General features: G+C 30.2%; 1 protein-coding gene across 2 annotated transcripts; it reads right to left on the reverse strand.

Annotated features, from left to right (window-relative positions):
- Positions 1 to 4,464: 4,464 nt before the first annotated feature.
- On the reverse strand, positions 4,465 to 15,303 carry LOC147910531 (uncharacterized). 2 transcript variants are annotated; one of them, XM_087402972.1, is made up of 4 exons: positions 8,529 to 15,303; positions 6,812 to 8,251; positions 5,918 to 6,337; positions 4,465 to 5,498 (listed from the first exon to the last, which is right to left on the reverse strand). In XM_087402972.1, exons 2-3 carry the CDS (start codon positions 7,464 to 7,466, stop codon positions 5,931 to 5,933), a joined length of 1,062 nt encoding a protein of 353 aa, XP_087259098.1. In that variant the 5' UTR covers positions 7,467 to 8,251; positions 8,529 to 15,303; the 3' UTR covers positions 4,465 to 5,498; positions 5,918 to 5,930. The 2 variants fall into 2 exon arrangements, with proteins under 2 accessions (XP_087259098.1, XP_087259097.1); XM_087402971.1 differs by lacking the exon at positions 8,529 to 15,303 and having other exon boundaries at positions 6,812 to 8,433.
- Positions 15,304 to 16,444: the final 1,141 nt, after the last annotated feature.

Raw genomic sequence — 16,444 nt, forward strand, 5'->3', positions numbered from 1 at the left:
TTTGTTTATAGATTTGTGATTATTTTACAAATTACATTATGAAAATGCAGAAAAATCAATAAACACGGGTTGTAAAAATAACATAAAAGTTAATATAACTTTCATTCGGGTTTTCACATTTAATTTTTGAAATGATTTTACTCTCTTTACTGCGAGCGTGCGCGCGCGTGTCAGCGGGTCAATGTGTTTCGATTTAACGCAATTGATGCCTGATGATGACGAGATTCTATGACAAGAAATAAGGCCTGGTCGGCCTACTTCAGTCGATCCAAGGTGCATTGCCTTGAGGTCTCGTGTCACTCTTCATGGTAGACCCTCTCCATTAGAATTTCCAATAAAGCTGTCGCAGGTGTAAAAAACGTATCAAGACCCCCATGAATCATGTGTCGCAAAGCGGAGCCGCCAAGACACGTGTATCTGTTATGCTTTCTCTCCGTAATTCGCGGGATGGTTTATGCACCCGTTTGTCTGTTCTCTCTACCTCTCTTTTTGCACTACTATAATCTACCTCGCACTATCATCCATCCAGTGTCGATAGTTCGATGACTCCGCCAAAGCAATTATTATCATTGAAATTAGGTTTCAATCGTATACATGAAGAATGATTCGAATCATCTATAAATGTTCAACCTTCGGGCAATTGCGAATCGATGGTATGACATCATAAATAAATAATAAGTCGAATAGTAAGAATTCTCTAATAGCGATTCTAGTTGAGAGATATGATTACTGCATTAATTTATATCAACATGACGCATGAGTTGAAGCTTTAGTGAGGAAAACCTTTCCGTCGGAGAGCCCTATAATCAGTGCCGTCATTCATTCGGCAATTACGAATTTAACAGATCGCGTCAAATTAATTGTAACTATCAAGTTAAGATTGGATTTCGCAAAGTATCGTAACCGGTTTACAAGTAGTTTTCAGTCAATACACGCTATGAATTCATAATTCGTTGTAGCTTTCTAATATATAGAAGTGTAAATTACATATCTTTAATCTTCATATGAGATGAGATGAGATGAGAAGAAACTCACAATATTCAGAAACAGAAACAAATATATGTATAGATATAAATATATTTTAAAACAAAATATACTTATATCTGTATGAAGATAATAGTTGCGTTCAGCAGAAAAAGCAGCTTTGTAACTGTTGTAAAATTCTTTAATATGATTGGTCTTGCTCTTAGTTCCTCACTGGATCTAAATGTATAAATCAATCATATATATGTACGTGTAAATTTATGATAAAGTTTAATTTTATACATATATATTCATTTTATGTCAAAATTCCGTATAATACGCAAAAACAAATTTTACGCAAGAGAATTGGCAGAGAAAAAAATATATTCAATTCGAGGTTCACAGCTAAGACGCGTTGCACAAAAACCAATACGTATCCGCGTGCCGGCCATGATGGATTGTTGGAGCTATGGGAAACTATCTGTCAAGCACAATATCGACCCTCGTTCTCTCTGTCCAACCCCTGCAAACTCAGGGTTCACTCTCGTTGCCGCCGTCCCTCCTGGGGGTGCGTTCTGCAATGTAGGTTTACCTACACATTGCCATACAAACCTTTCTCAGCCCCCTGTTTCCATCCTCTTCCCCCTCTTTTTCCGTTTTCGCCTAAATCTTCGACCATTTCGCGAACAACCTATCTCCTCTTTTATAGATTTTGTTTGCCTGAAAATGCACTCTATGCAGTATCTAAAAAAAATATTTAAATTTTTAAGAAAACATAACTTAAAAAAGAAAAAATTATTTGTGTGCACATATAAATATTTATTGATTTTTTATATGTACACATATTTATCATTTATTATAAAAAATAAATATAAACAACTGTATATGCTAACAGAGATTGCGTATGTTAACAGAAATTCTTATCCTAAATATTAACAGAAAATTATATCATTTTTCTCTTATACTTAATTATTATTTAAAAAATACGATCTTTATACATTTTTTAGTTTTACAAAATATGCATACTCTTTAATCAATAAATAATATACATTTTTTATTTTGTCTTAATAATGTATTATGCAATAAACGTACATACATACTTATTAATTACAATATTACAATATTATAATAAACACTGCAGGCACAATATATACAACTGTATGTAATTTTACGGAATGGATTAAAAAGATATATTATTTATGAGTATCGATATAATATTGTATCAATCACAATTATAATATGAATTACTTTAAATAATTATAAATTGGATTTCAAATAAAGGAAAATAATTATATATTTTTATATTCTAAACAATATCTGAGTGTTAATGAATTTTCTTTAGAATTCTTTTAAGCTGTTATAAAATACGTTTAATATATTAAACTTTTTTAACCCAGTAAGAATTATAATTCAACAGTAGAAAAATTCTTTGTAACTTTTGCAATTGTATTATGTCTCAAAAATATACAATAATAAATAAATAAATTTGTTTTAACCCGGTATGGATACGAAATTATAATTACATAAGATTATTATCTAAAAATATTAAATTAAATTTATAAACAAAAAATTTAATATCGTACAAATACGTCAATATAAATTAAAATGTATAAATATAAAATTAATTATGTTAGCTCTTTTTATACACTTTAAATTATGAAACACAAAAGAAAGTGAAAAGTATTTACAATAAGTACATCCAGTGTAAACATATAAATTAAGCTACAATACAACATGTATTATATTCTTTTGAAGATTCTAAATGCTTTGTTATAAATTTAATTGTATACTCTGAACAATTTTATGTGACTATAATTTATGTTCTATATTCACAAGATTAAAAAATTAATTTATTCGGCATGACTTACAACTTAAAAGAATATCAAAGAGATAAAAATTCTATGACATTCTAATTTCATTTAAATATATAAATAAATAGCTACTTTTGGTAATTTAAAATTCAATTTACAATTATTCAAAATAATATAAATACTTATTTAATTCGGAAAATATAAGCTATCATATAAAATGTAAGCTATGATTACAATTTTAATTACAATCACAATTTTATTTTATTTTTTCATAATATTATTTATTTATTTTACATAATTTGCAATAGTTGCATAATGAATCAATAGAATTTGAAAACTTTTTGCATTTTTGAAGATATAATTGTATCAAATTAATTTATTAATATTTTTATGACGTAACACGGATACAAAGGTTCATTAAAAAAACTTTTTTTTTCATAATTAGATCAAAATAAATAAAATCTTACACATTATATCAATTTGTAATCAATAAAACTGATGGAAATTTATCGTTAATATTATTTACTTGCAATGCTTGTGTCCATTTTCCGAAAACACTGTACGTTGAAATTGAAGAGAAAAAATTCTTGCACGAAAAAACACTTAAAACATTAAAAAATAAGAGTAAAAGGAGCACACTCGTTCACGCACGCTTATGCTTTCAACCATCTTGTTTCATGTGAACAGCGCAGCTGCACACATACCTATCTCCCCCCCACTCTATCTAGTCATCCCCTAAATTCTAACATTCTAAGTTTACCGAATATCTATTATATTAACATTGCTTACAATATGCATGTATGCATAAATGCTAATATTAATAAAATATATTTATGTGTGTGTTTATACAAATGCAATTTTTCAATTTTAAATTTTCTTTTCTCTTTTTTACGTAAAGTGATATTATTTGGATAAAGAATGTCAATTTTGTATTTATTATATTTGAAGTGATTTTATATGCATATGTGTGTATATATATATATATATATATATATATATATATATATAATACATATTTTTATAAATATTTTAAGTATTATACAATAATGGTAAAGTACTACACACACACACATACACACACGCACGCACACGCACGTACGCACGCACACGCACGTACGCACGCACACGCACACAAAGAGTGTTCACCGTAACGGTCCGCATGATTTATCAGATAACTTCCGACAGTTAAAAAAAAAAGTTAAAAAGATGAATATTAATCTGTTCTATACAGGTTACAATATGTGATAGAAGAATTAAAAAAAAATTTTTTATAAACAATCAGTCATCTTAAATTTTTTAAATAGCATACAATATTTTTTCCATAATATTGTAGAGATCTTCAAGACAAATTCAAATCATTACCGAAATGTCACTTTTATTGATTTAATTAATACTTAATATCAAAATTGTAACATTATTTGTAACAGCAATACTACAATCTTTGACTAGAACACAGAACATACATATATACATACATACATAGACATGTACTTATTTAATAAAATATGTAATAAAATCAATAAAATGTTAATAAAAAAAAGTAATATTTCAACAGTGATTTGAATTTATCTTGAAGACTTCTACAATATTATGAAAAAAATTATATGATATTAAAAAACTTAAGATGACTTTAATTTTCTTATGAAAAAAAAATGTTTAATTCTTTTATCGCATGTAGCCTATATAAAACAAATGATTACTCACCCTTCAATCTTTTTTTTAACTGTCGGAAGTGTCTGAAAAATCGTGCGGATTGTTACGCTGAATACTCTGTATATAAAAGAAATACTTTAAACATTACTCTATAATGCTTAAAATATTTATAAAAATAGTATATACATATATATATATATATATATATATATATATATATATATAGTATACACACACACATATACATTTACGTATATGTATATATAAAATGTAATATTAATTACATTTTAGATAAAATCCATATACTATGTCATTTTGTTTAAAATTATATGATTAATTTGAACATGATAGAAATATATGCAACACAATAAGTAAAGATCAAGGCTATATTTGGTTAAAGCAAATATGTTGGTGCCTAATAATATTTTCGTGTAAAAATTTTACAATATTTATCAATAAATATGATTTTCTCTGCTTATTGCGTTAAACATTTCTTGGTTTTCACTTATTATTAAATTTCACAATCATATACATAAAGAAAGATCTCATTTAACATAAGATGTTACAAACGGATTATAATTAATTATTATAAATTTATTTTAATTTATATGTATTCTTATATAAAATTTATTGTAGCAATCGACAAGTAAAAAAAAAGAAATGTTTGGAAAATGTAATCGATATTCTGGTTAGTAGCGATCTAAATGCGGATACTATCATTAATCAAATTGTATATGAATTTTGTTCTGAACGTCAAAATATTTTTGGATGACGTATGCAATACTCGTGAGCAAAATCTACTGACGAAATGCAAAGTTAGGAAAAGAATACTCAGGAGAAAATGCGATGTGAAGGGCCAAGCTTTCGTGTACCTGAGCTATAGGATGCTCGTTGTTTAGCTCGGCCATAAATCATAGTGGTTGCAAGGTCAGCTGCCCCGATCTCGACCGTGGCGGCATTCTCTCTTTACGAACCAGCGTGAAGGACCAACTTTGTCCTCAGTTTGGCATAAGTTCGTTTCTTAAAACTATCTCGATTAATTTTAAAACGCCAATGTAGGTCTAAGTATATCTACAAAAAATTATTATATTGATTTTCTTCTCATCGCAAATACTTCTTGAAATATATATGTACAATAAATGCAAATAATTGCAATGAATTTTGATATCAAAGTTTATTGTAATTTAGTGCAAAATAATTACGTCATTCAAAAAATATTTTTATCTATACTCATTTATGACAAAAAAATCATTATTAATGTTTCAATATTAAAATGAAAATTACTATTAAAGAATAAACATATAAATTAGTAAGAATTTATTAATTTTTACTCATTTCTATTTATTGTCCAATGTTATTAACTTTTTTTATTAATTTAATTAATTTTACTAAATTTTTCTATCCAGAGTAATTGATATTTTCCTATTATTTAAAAATAATTGAAGTTATTTACAGAATCACTGTACAAAGTGACTATTATTAGTTATTACCTTCAGAATTATTTCAATAATGCGTATTATTTAAATAATGAGTTGTTGATATATTTTGATTAGGAAAATAATTTTGATGTTCTTCATAAAATTGTTGTGGAGGTTGTAATTGTGTCTGTTGCGCTGGATTTAATACTTGAGTTTCGTGAATTATCATCTGCGTATTGGATTCTGATACTGTTAATTTCGATGGTGATGTTTCGATTATGTTTAATGTATTCGGCGATTTTTTTTCTTTCATTCGTCGATTTTGAAACCAAATTTTAACTTGACGCTCAGTCAAAGAAATATTTTGAGCTAACATTGTACGTTGTTTTTTTGCAAGATATTTATGTAAACGAAACTCTGTCTCCAGTTCCAAGATTTGAGTGCGCGTATAGGTTTGCCTCGTGCGCTTCTGCTCAATTCCATTGTCTTGGACTGTAATCAATAATTTTCGTATTAATAAATAATATATATTAAGGATAAATTTAGTATGTAGTTAAAAATTAATGGAGAGATATTGGATTTCATTTATTCAACTAATTTTTAAAAATATTATCATATATTTTTAATTATTTATTGGACTGACATGCAGCTCTGTATAAAAGCAATCGACAATCTTTACTGCTTTGGTCCCAATCATCCTATATATGCCCCGATTTTATTAATTTTAAATAAAGATGATTGGATATTTCAAAAGTTGCGAGTGAGATTTAATTATTTGTTAAAAATGTAATAAATAAGAAAAACCTATTGTAATTTGTAAAATATTCATGACTCTTTAGAAAAGATAAAAATGTGAATAGAGGTCATTCAAATTTAAACAGTTCTCTGATTACTATTGTAATGTTCATATACATATATGATATAAATGTTATAATATCTATAATATATATTAGTAAAATAACTAACCATTTGTCCTTTTAAACATCCATGGATAATTTACAACGTTGTTAGAATAAGGCTCTCTTTGTACTCTGTTATACTTGGACATTCTAATATTCTTGTTTCTTTCTCTTGTATTATTATTATTATTATTCCTGTTATAGCTGTCAATTTGCAATTCTTGTTGTACATTAAAAATGACTTGCTGCTTTGATTTGTCTTCACATTGCACTGAAGTAGTGGATGGTCCAGGAGTACATAAAGTATAATTATGTGATTGCACATAATTGTGTCCTTGATAATTTTGATCATATTTATTGTATTTTTGTTGTTGATCTTGTCCTCCTAATTGTAAGTTGTTCAAAAATTCCTCACACTCCATCACCGATATTTTAGATGATGATGGATGTTCTACAGAACAGGTTTGATATGAATTATGCGAAATCATTTGATTGTTTGGCGTGATTTGATATGACGAAGTCATACCATTTACGTTTGTGTATGAATATGCATAATTTTGTGTCACTGTTTTTTTGCCATGTACTAGTGTATCCCTTAATAAACTGGTAGATGATGACACGTGTCCTTCAGGTCTGTTCTCTTGCGTTAATGCTTGCTGATAATACGTCTGATGTAATGGTATATTTGTCGGGCAATAGTACGAACCATTATTTGAATTCATATTGATATTATCAAGTATTCATATTATCACAAATTCATGTTTAAATGATTGACACTGTTGTCTGTCGGTGTCGCTGTCTGTATCGCGAACACATATACTTTACGCGAGACACTACCACACGTTTCTTGATTATATCACATATTCTTATTTGAAATGGTTATGTACAACTGTATTACAATTATTGCACGCCAAACAACTGGCCATAAATTTATTTAAAATGTCTAATTTTTGCACTTAAATCCGAATGTAAGACTTCACGACTTAAAATTCACAAAACGTATATACATATAAATTCACATTTAGCCGTTTCATGAAATCGAAGCATACGGTAAGACTAGTTAAGAGTCACTGCTGTGATCCTACACAGACTCGATTTTCGGTTGTTCTAGGGGTGTTATTGGTATAACGGGAAGGGAGGAAAGAGGAGGGGAAGACTTTACGGTTCTATCGAAAACCCTGAGCTTTCAATGTGTGACCAGAGGTCTTTGAAAGAATGGAGAGAGGGGGACACTACCCTTGGCAAAAGTCACCATAGGCGCCTCTTGCTGAACCGAGGTATCGCAGGGGGGCTCTGTCTCTTTGTCAGCTGCTCTTTCATTCACTGCTAAGGCCACCCCCAATATATACATTCGATTTTTGATCTGCTGTTCGATGCTGCAGTCTCCTCCCACTATTCACACTACTGACACCAAAACCTATGCTGTTCCCTCTCTTCTCTTTCCAACCCGACCTCAACCTCACACAATACGTGCTACGTACATCTTTGCCATAGAATCGAGCGTCAACTGAGAGAAGGGAAATAGTTTACATTTAATATAAAACTATTTATAAAAGTAATACGTTAACAATCTCACGGTAATTTTCATTATATTGTTTAAACGTATTATATATTGTTATTATTATTATATTATAAATTAAGTACAAAAATGACAAAAAATATTATGAAATGCAAAAAAATATATATCGGAAACATTAATAATTTAAAATCTTCATTTTTAACTTAAAAATCTCAGAAGTAAATTTCTTTTCTCAAAACTGATTAATTATTAATAATAATAGTACCTCTTTTTTGTTTTCTTCCAAGTCGCAAAATTGTTCGGAAAATAGATTTTTAGAATTTGTTTGTTTTTGTTATTAAACAATTTTTATCTAACTTTTTCATCAGAATAAATAAAAACAGACGTAAGAAAATGAAACTAACAGAGTTTATATATATTTTCTTTAGTTTTTGTATAATATTTTTCTCTCATTCTTTTTTTTTCTTTTAATTTTCTCCGATTCTACGAAATTTGTTCACTTTAGTTATTAATTCGTAAATAGTCGTCAGGATTAGAAACAATTGCCACGAGTGTAGAAGCACGAATATCTGTTTATATTATGTATTAGTCAAACGAAATCACGGAATAATCTTTCTCCTTAACGTTAATATTTGTAAGCATATTTACACAGCGAATGTTATATTTACACGTCGAATGTTTATGATACGTCGATTATATAAAATAACGGAAACATTAAGACGTTTAAGTGAGATGTATTGATTAAACACAATGGACAAGGCGTCAACGATAAAGAGGGCTATAATTAAAAGAAAACAATTATCCTTAACGGAAGATAATAGACGGCCTTGCGGACAAACTATAAATAGTAAAACACGGCCGAAAAAAGTGATTGATAGTTGGGTTCGAAATAGTGACCAATCCTACGGGCGGGGATTCTAAACGGCCGATCCACGCGCTGCATGCACGCACACATACGTACGCGTCACATGTATACAGTCAAATTTAGGCGTACACGGTGAATTAAACGACGCTAGAAGAATGCTTCCGCACTCTCACGCGTGTGGACGTGAAATGCATTCTATGTTAGTCGACTGGCATGATAGCAATAAATAATAATCATTGACGGGTGATACTTGTAGGAAGGGTCGAGGGTTTCCGAGTTGGGAGCATTTCGTTAATGATTTTGGCTACTGACTTTATTTTCGCTAGCTTGCGTTATATCGTCGACATATAATATAGTATACGTTGTAAAAACGTTTTCTAAAAATTAAAATAGCATAATTATCACACGTTGATAGCAATTTGATTGCTCTCAATGTGAGTTTAATATCGACGTATTCAACTATGTAAGTTTATCTTATTATATATGTGTGACAATGTTTTTTTTTTATGATGACATGCTTATTATAATTATTAAGCTTATTATAATTATTAAGAAATAAAAGGATCTAAATAATATGCATCTTGGAATGTTGCAAAATAAAATAATTTTTATGCTTTACAAGTTTCTTTTATAATAACGTAAAATTTTCAGATTTTGTATGTTACCTCAGTTCCATCGAAAAGTTTGTCACGCTTGTCTTAACTTTCACTAGACGTTTTTATGCAAGCTACTATGAACTGACTATTGTGACTATTGTATTAGAAACAATATGTAGTCCTTTATAAGGTTATTCTCTGTTAGGCAGGTAAAGATGAAATCGAGAACAAAACTGAACCATTTTTACGACCATGGGCGGCAATAAATTGAAAGTTTCTATTTCAAAAAGAAGACCGTAACTAAAGAAAGTCAACTAAATAAAAAATGACAACATTCAACAAATCATCTTGCTACTTTTACATGCTTGACATGCTTTCAATAATCAATCATCAATGTACAAGTATGAAAGTATTAAATAAGTAAAATAGAGACATCGCAATCATAGTAAAACTTATAACAATCTAAATACAAAACTGTATAATTTTGTATAACCCACTTTATTCTCTAAATATTATGCTGCATTTAAAAATATTGCGTATAAAAATTAAGTCCAGTACAACTGTATAAAATATAAAATATTTGAGAAACATATTTACATTATTAATGTATTAGTTAATGTAGCAGATTGCGTAGGTTTGGCGTTGTTCGAACGGTGTAACATCTCATAGGGTGACATATGTGCTCAATCCCTAGCCGATTCTCCGCCATGTGAGCAACCATTGAAATAAGGAATTTTCGCAAAAACGAAAGGGAGGGGAAGAAAGAAAGAGAAAAGGAGAGGGAGAAAGAGAGAGAAAGACGTTTGTAGCCATTTGGGAAAATTGGGGATATCGAAATCAAGCCAGACGGTATCTATTATTGTATGATTAATTTGTATTTCATTTGCGGTGTGCCATTCTGCGACCAATTATGTCATCTATGGTTTTATATATCAATATAAAATAATAATTTATTTTGATATCTTAAATATTTTATTAAAATTAAATATATACTTGTCTTAAAAACTTTAATATAATAATTTGAGACAGCGTTTGTCGGTTACAATAAGGACGCAATAATTACTTATACAGTTCTTTTAATATTACATTGACTGAACCAATTTTCATACTTAAATGACAGTTTTATATTTTCATCGATTACACTTTGTTCATGACTGTATACCCAAATTTCTCCACACAGTCTTTCAACTGTCATGTGAGCAGCTCTCATTGCTCTGTGAATAATTTAGCACTAAAGTTTTTTTTTGAGAAAATGAAATCTCGTTACTTAATCTTCTTATCTCTCTATTGGTTTCTGAAGAGACCTCAACCATGTATTCGAAACATGTTAAATGTATAGTTGTAACGTAAGTTGAACAGTTGAAGTGAACATCAGATTTCTTTATGTACAATTGAAAAATATGTTTTATGCAATAAGTTCTGCAGTTGGCTCCCACATAGCCTGTATTTCTACACTTTATAATTTTTATTATAGAGAGTCCATTAGCATTTTGTTTATTTGTTATTGTTAAAATAATTCGATTAGTGTTAAATCTATAATATTTCTAATTGCAAATCTTTTTCCTTGAACGTAAAAATAATAAATTTGCATTTTTTATACACACATGTCTCCTATAATAAATTTATTTCGAACAATAACTATCAAAACGTCGCTAGATCATGCTGAGACACGCTGGGATAGAACGTGTCTTTTCGAATGAAATTTTCGAACAATTGCCCAATCTTTGTCGGCAAAGGACACCGAAAAATCTAAGAAGAAACCTGGCTTTGTTGTGTTTCCTATGCTTTTCACACACGGTTTTCCATTATATCTGATACCTTGTTAAATTATTTTGTCAAAGATGTATAAAGTATTCCGACAAAGAAAATAATTCTGCCGTATTATATGTAGGAACTTAATAAATTTTGCATCTTCACAAAATGTGTGCTTATATAGTTACTTCAGCTCGTGGGAAATTGAAAATCAATCACACACTTTAGATGTTGAAATATGTAATTGCATAGATATATTGTCTATATTTGACTCGAGGCTTTTCATGAAGTGCACTTTATAAAGCGATCAATTTCTCTTTTAATACAGACATCGCAAAAAACTAAGCTAACGTTATTTCCTGTAACGTTGAAAATAATTTTATAGTCTCACATTTAAATGCAGAAGAGCCATAAGGGTCTCAGGTATCATCGCTCGAGTTTACGACTCGAAAGTATTTGTGACTCATCATTCATCATAAAGAACGGGAAGTCATCATGTCCCATAAAGTAAGCATTGACAAATTTGGAGCGTTTAATTTTTCAAATTTCACACTGTCGCGTGTGCTTGGTGTTCGAAGAGCCGTTTTTATATCGAAGAATTCCAAGGAGTTGTTTAATCAAGAATCGATACGTTTCAATAAAGAAATATTTTCAGATATATTAAAATATTTTAAAAATTTCACGTATGAAGTGTACTTTTAAGGAGAGAAGGATTATCGATTCAACGTTTGTTTGCGTAACGTGTTTACTTACTTCTCACCGCGAATATCTTCCCTCCTCACTACTCAGTCTGCTCGGTCGGGGCACCCTCGTGCCGAGCCGAACTCAGCGGGGATGGATCCGCAGTGGTACGAGGGAGGAAGGAGAGCGGGTACAGGGGGAGTAGGACGTTGGAAATATCATTTATCACGACCAGGACTGTCAATCTCCGCCGCATTGATACGATGATAGTCCACCGACGTCACGATGCTTCGCTAGCTGCTCATCCGCCGTGGAATCGTCGACGTTTCTCATCGCGGCGTGCGTAGGATGTTCCGTCATAATGTTGTAAATTAAAGCAACACACGTTTGATCATTGATATATATGTGACGTTAACCTATTACATGCACATTAGCATAATTTTAATAATCGATAATTTATATCGAGAATAAATTAAATTATACGTCGGAAAATAAAAAAACTAAAACCGGAGAGAGATTCAGTATCCAATCAATTATAAATGGTACAACTGATCTTGAATTCAAAATGCTTATCTGTAATATCAATTATTAATCTATTAATACTTACAAAACATTAAACTTATATCATCTTTTTATTGTTGCAATCACATTAGCCTTTATTGTGTACAAATGTATTCTTTGGTCGGTTACTATTCTCACTGTTTCTGGTCGATGAACAGTAGATCCATTTTAAAACGGGATGTATATCGGGTGGCGAAAGTTAATGAGACTTTTGCGTGTACCGGAAACCAGTGGATTCTTCTGCTGCTAGGGAAGACAATTTCTACCCTCTCTTGTAGCTGCGTATCGTGTGTAACTGCCACTCCCAAATTTTGCACGCACATTAAATACTTCAAGCATTCAAGAAACTGCCATCTGAGCCGAAAAATAATTTCACACGATTAAGATACCGATAATAATCTAATTATGACACTTCATTTTATTATTAATAATAATGTCGTAAATTTACAAAAGGTCTGTTATCTCATTGATAACAAACCTACATAAATGTATCGATTATTAAGCAAATAGTATTATAAAATTTTTAATTAATCTGAATTTAATAATAAAATATAATCTCTTTCTATAAAAAATAATTAATGCGCGAAAAGACCATGTCAGAATAATTATATGCAAAAAATAATATACATTAAAATTTTTATTTTGTACTATTTACAATATTCCGGATCGTACAAAGTTGAAAGTTTTGTATTAGAAAACTGCAGCGTAAATGAATGTAAAAATAACCTAAATGCCTAAGGGAAGTTATGATGTAAGCGTGTTGGAAAAACCATTACATAAATCATACGCTTCGGCGACCGGATATGATCGTTAAAGAATAATAGTAATCACTGATCGATATTTTCCCACGAAATCTATTCTCGTTAAATAAAATCATTTTGACATGCTCGTAGGATCAACTGGATCTAGATCGCCGTGACTTAGTACTTCAAGGTTGACGAAACATTTCATTAAACCTACTTACCTATGCTCGCACTCGCAATAATCATTACACAGATCGCTTACTGGGCATCAAACGTTAACGAAGGCCGATAAATCTGCGCGGACAGTCACTCCGGGCTAAAATTCTGCGGGATCGACAAAATATTTAATTGATCTGAGTAAAGCTCGCACGCGGAAAGTCGAGGTTGCACGATGGCTAGACGATGGCGTTCAATGTACCATTAGATAGTTATTGCGATCACCGGGTGGAATGGCGTAGGTTGTACGGGCACATCGACTACGGACTTGCACACGCGCGCGTAAATACGCATGTAGGTATACGCGGGTAAGCCATCGTGGCTTCATTCACGTCAGATGTGAGGCGACCACGTCATTTATCTGCCAGCCAGTCGGGCTAACGATGCATTGCCGGTTTGTTGGCCGAAGTCATGGCATTACCATACAGACACCGCGAATGCATTCGTACGAAATGCAGATGCAAGTTCTTGAGGGTTGAAATAAGCGGTTTGCATGTACGGTACCGGCATTTAGCGAGTTATCATCACCGAGTTGGCTCATTAACACCCCAATTCACGCATTCGGTTATACGCTATATCTATATGTGTATATACGCGCTGTTTGATATTTATGATCGAGATTACAGCCGATTGACACCAGCCGCTTGTGTCCATCGACGTTATCCGTAGCTCATTATCATTACACTTCTTCGTCGCGGTCATTAGATATAATTACCCGATTATTTGTAGTAGTCATATATTGTTGAGAAAAATATAGTCTTGTAAGAGTAAACTACATTGGCCGACGAATGCGCGATAATTATAATCGGTTATTAACTGCAAAAAAAGCTTATATTTGTTCTATGCGATATACAACGCCAATGATATGACATTCGCTAAGACGAATGACGCATATAGAAAAGTGACACGATTACAAATTCAGACATACGTTGTCATATCATTATACTGTGTTAAGGCTGCACGTATGTACAGATCGATATATATATATATATGTATTGTATTGTCATTATCTTACACCAATTTACTATCATTTTTATTTGAGTTTATTATGTTCCATATTAGTGGTGCAAATATGTATATATGTACATATAAATATGTATATATTAATTTATTTAGTCAGATGAGTCCATTGGATTTGTATTCAATTTTTAATTTAATGGAACATGTCATTTTATTTATATATATTAGGTGTTGGAATTAATTCGTAGCGTTTTACAAGTGATGGGAAGTACTTTCATTAATGTATTTTTTAATGCTCATGTGAAATAAATAACATTCTTTCATTAAAAACGCTACGAATTAATTCCAACACCTAATAATTATTTAGTAAAAAGCGAAGAAGATATAAGTAAGAGTTGCCTCAGCTATTATAAAATATCATTGCAAATGTAAAACATGAACAAATGTTCAGTGAAAAAAAAAACAAAAATTTTAACAAAAGAAATATTATCCTTAAAAACCTAAAAAAAAACAACTACGATGATTATCCGATAATTTATTACACGACAAGTAGGTCATGTCTTGGATAAATTTTTATCATTTACAAGTGTACAAAAATTATCGAGTAATTTTTACATATATTTAACATTTTTAGAAAATATTTATAAAATTGTAAAAAAAAAATTTATAAAATATTTATAAAATATTTATAAAATTGTATTAAAAAAAAGAAAAAAGTAAAAATCAGCTATTTCGTAACTCTTAAAAATTTCGTTATCGTTATAACATCGCTGAACAGCTTTTTTACGATGCATAGAAAGAAATGTTTGGTTGAATTAACTAAAATGATGGAAAATAAACGATCCAGAATTCTAGTTAAATCTATAAGATTTTTGTTAAATCTATTAAAATTCTAATTAAAATAACCAACATTCAGTAGATTTAACCAGAAATCTAGTAGACTTAACTAGAATTCTGGATCGTTCATTTTCCATCAGAAATCCAATTAATTCAATCAAACATTTTCTTTCTATATGGTAAAAGAGCTGCGTTATAATGATAACGAAATTTGCGTTAATATTTATAAAATTAGCCATGTCTCTAGTATTTCAAAGAATAGAAATGTGCAGGACACGAATGATAATCGTATGTACTAAAAGTTAAGATATACAACAAATCCCCAGGTATTTTATTTTTAATTATTTTAAATTTTTTTCAATTTTATTTTATTAATTAACTCAACATTTAATTCAACCGACGTAGTAAAACCAGTGACAAAAAAGTTACATGATTATCAGTATTTGCATCGTGCATCTGTGCAGTGTCCATGAAGGTAATTAGACAGTTCCTGCCGAAGTCATTTATTATTACTCAGAGACAGCAAGAGAAGGATGCGTGACTCTATGTTGTTATTGCGCGTATAAAAAATTAAGAGGTCCACCGTGAAAATTATCAAGTCCATTATCATATTTCCAGCAAAAAAGTTTATTGTTTATAATTTACTTTAAATATATCGTTAATGTTAATAAATACATTTCTAAAAGGAACCGTATATTACAGATACAATATTATTTATTATCAATAAATTGTTGCAAATTTATAAAGATCGAAGGAGTGATCGTTATGTTCTTATGCGATACATATGCGATAATAATATTTTATACACACACACACACACATACATACATATATATATATATATATATATATATATATGTGTGTGTGTGTGTGTGTGTGTGTGTATGTAGCAGCCCACAATTAGTGATTGTTAAGGAAATAAATTGCTTGCGTTGATTCGTTTGCGTGTAAAATAAATATTTCTTAAACA

This window comes from Acromyrmex echinatior, chromosome 2 (assembly GCF_024713525.1).
Source record: "Acromyrmex echinatior isolate Ae372 chromosome 2, ASM2471352v2, whole genome shotgun sequence".
Taxonomy (NCBI): domain Eukaryota; kingdom Metazoa; phylum Arthropoda; class Insecta; order Hymenoptera; family Formicidae; genus Acromyrmex; species Acromyrmex echinatior.